The 1,285-nt window shown below is 41.6% G+C and overlaps 1 protein-coding gene across 1 annotated transcript; it reads right to left on the reverse strand.

Moving 5' to 3' along the window:
• Positions 1-957: 957 nt before the first annotated feature.
• Positions 958-1,285, reverse strand: LOC112142136 (microtubule-associated protein 2; the record flags this gene model as incomplete). The annotated part of the gene is given in 1 exon segment (XM_024265393.1): positions 958-1,285. A coding segment is annotated over 1 exon segment (118 nt), but the record flags the coding sequence as incomplete, so codon positions are not given.

Below are 1,285 nucleotides of genomic sequence, written 5' to 3' on the forward strand. Positions count from 1 at the left end.
TTCCACACTTTAAAGCAAACACATCCAGATACTGCACTGTCCTTCATTAAAACGGAATCTGCACCAAATGCACACATACACCCAAACGCACGCACACCAGCAGACGCACAACATCTCCCGCTAAATATAACACGCTGAAGCATCTTCCCCTGCGGCGCAGACAGCAGTCAGTCCTGACGAGTGCAACGTCAGCCCGAACCGCCAGAGATGTGTCCTGCACTGTGAAGACATTCAACCTTTAAAAGGCTTTTCTTTTCTGGATGGGTGTTTTCGTGAGCTAAGAACCTGGCTCCGGCATCGAACCGCTGTGCAGATCCACCGACGATTGACAGGACCCACTACATTCCCAAACAGTAGCGCTCTGACATTTGTCACCAAGCTGTAAAACTATTGACTACAAAACATGAACTTTGTTGGCCTTTGTCCAATAAATGAGGAAAGAACTTACTAAAATCCTGTTTTTTCTTAATACAAAATAGCCTTTTGGATATTCCAATCCATACATGCTCATCATAACATGACCTAGTTGTTGCACAAATGCAGTTTGACACTGTTTTTAGTCATATTTCTCCCTTTTAAAACGTCTCAAGGACACGTCAATGGCAAATAACTTGTAGTTTATACATGTTTCTACATATATTTATATATATTTATATATTTACTTGTTAAATAGTTGCTGAATGGCAATAATGACTTGCAGTAGGATGCTTGATTCATTTTTTTTTGTTTTTTTTTAGGTGATCTGGTGTCCATGCATGTTTACTGAGCGGGATAAAGGGCGTTCAGGTCAAATGATCTGATATTTAGAGTAGTAAAAAAGGCTGTAACTTCTTTAAAACACTGATCCAAAATCAGTAAGGCCGGTATTCGGTCTGCACCGTCTCATAGACCTCTATACAACTTCACTCTAAAACAGGGACAACAAAAAAAAAAGAAAAAGGAGATACACCAATCGAATCGGTAAAAAGCCAGTTTTTAAATAAAATCAATACAATGAATAGATTAAAATACAGCAGCTCTTAACTAAAGTCTCTTGGAGTTGAAGGACTGATCACAAATAAAGATGTTTGGAGGATAAAGTTAAGCTTGTGGTGGTTGTGGTGGCCATCCCACTTGGTAAGAGCAGGAGGAGGGATCAGAGTTTGAGGAGGTCCGGAGTGTCAGTGTTCACAAGCCCTGCTTGGCCAGGGCTGCAGTGACGTCATCAGCCAAGGTTGCTAACTGTGGTGACTCCATTATGTTGAGACTGCCAGAAGACGACAGGTGGCTCTGCCGAAGGGGGTTT

This window comes from Oryzias melastigma, unplaced genomic scaffold (assembly GCF_002922805.2).
Source record: "Oryzias melastigma strain HK-1 unplaced genomic scaffold, ASM292280v2 sc02279, whole genome shotgun sequence".
NCBI lineage: Eukaryota > Metazoa > Chordata > Actinopteri > Beloniformes > Adrianichthyidae > Oryzias > Oryzias melastigma.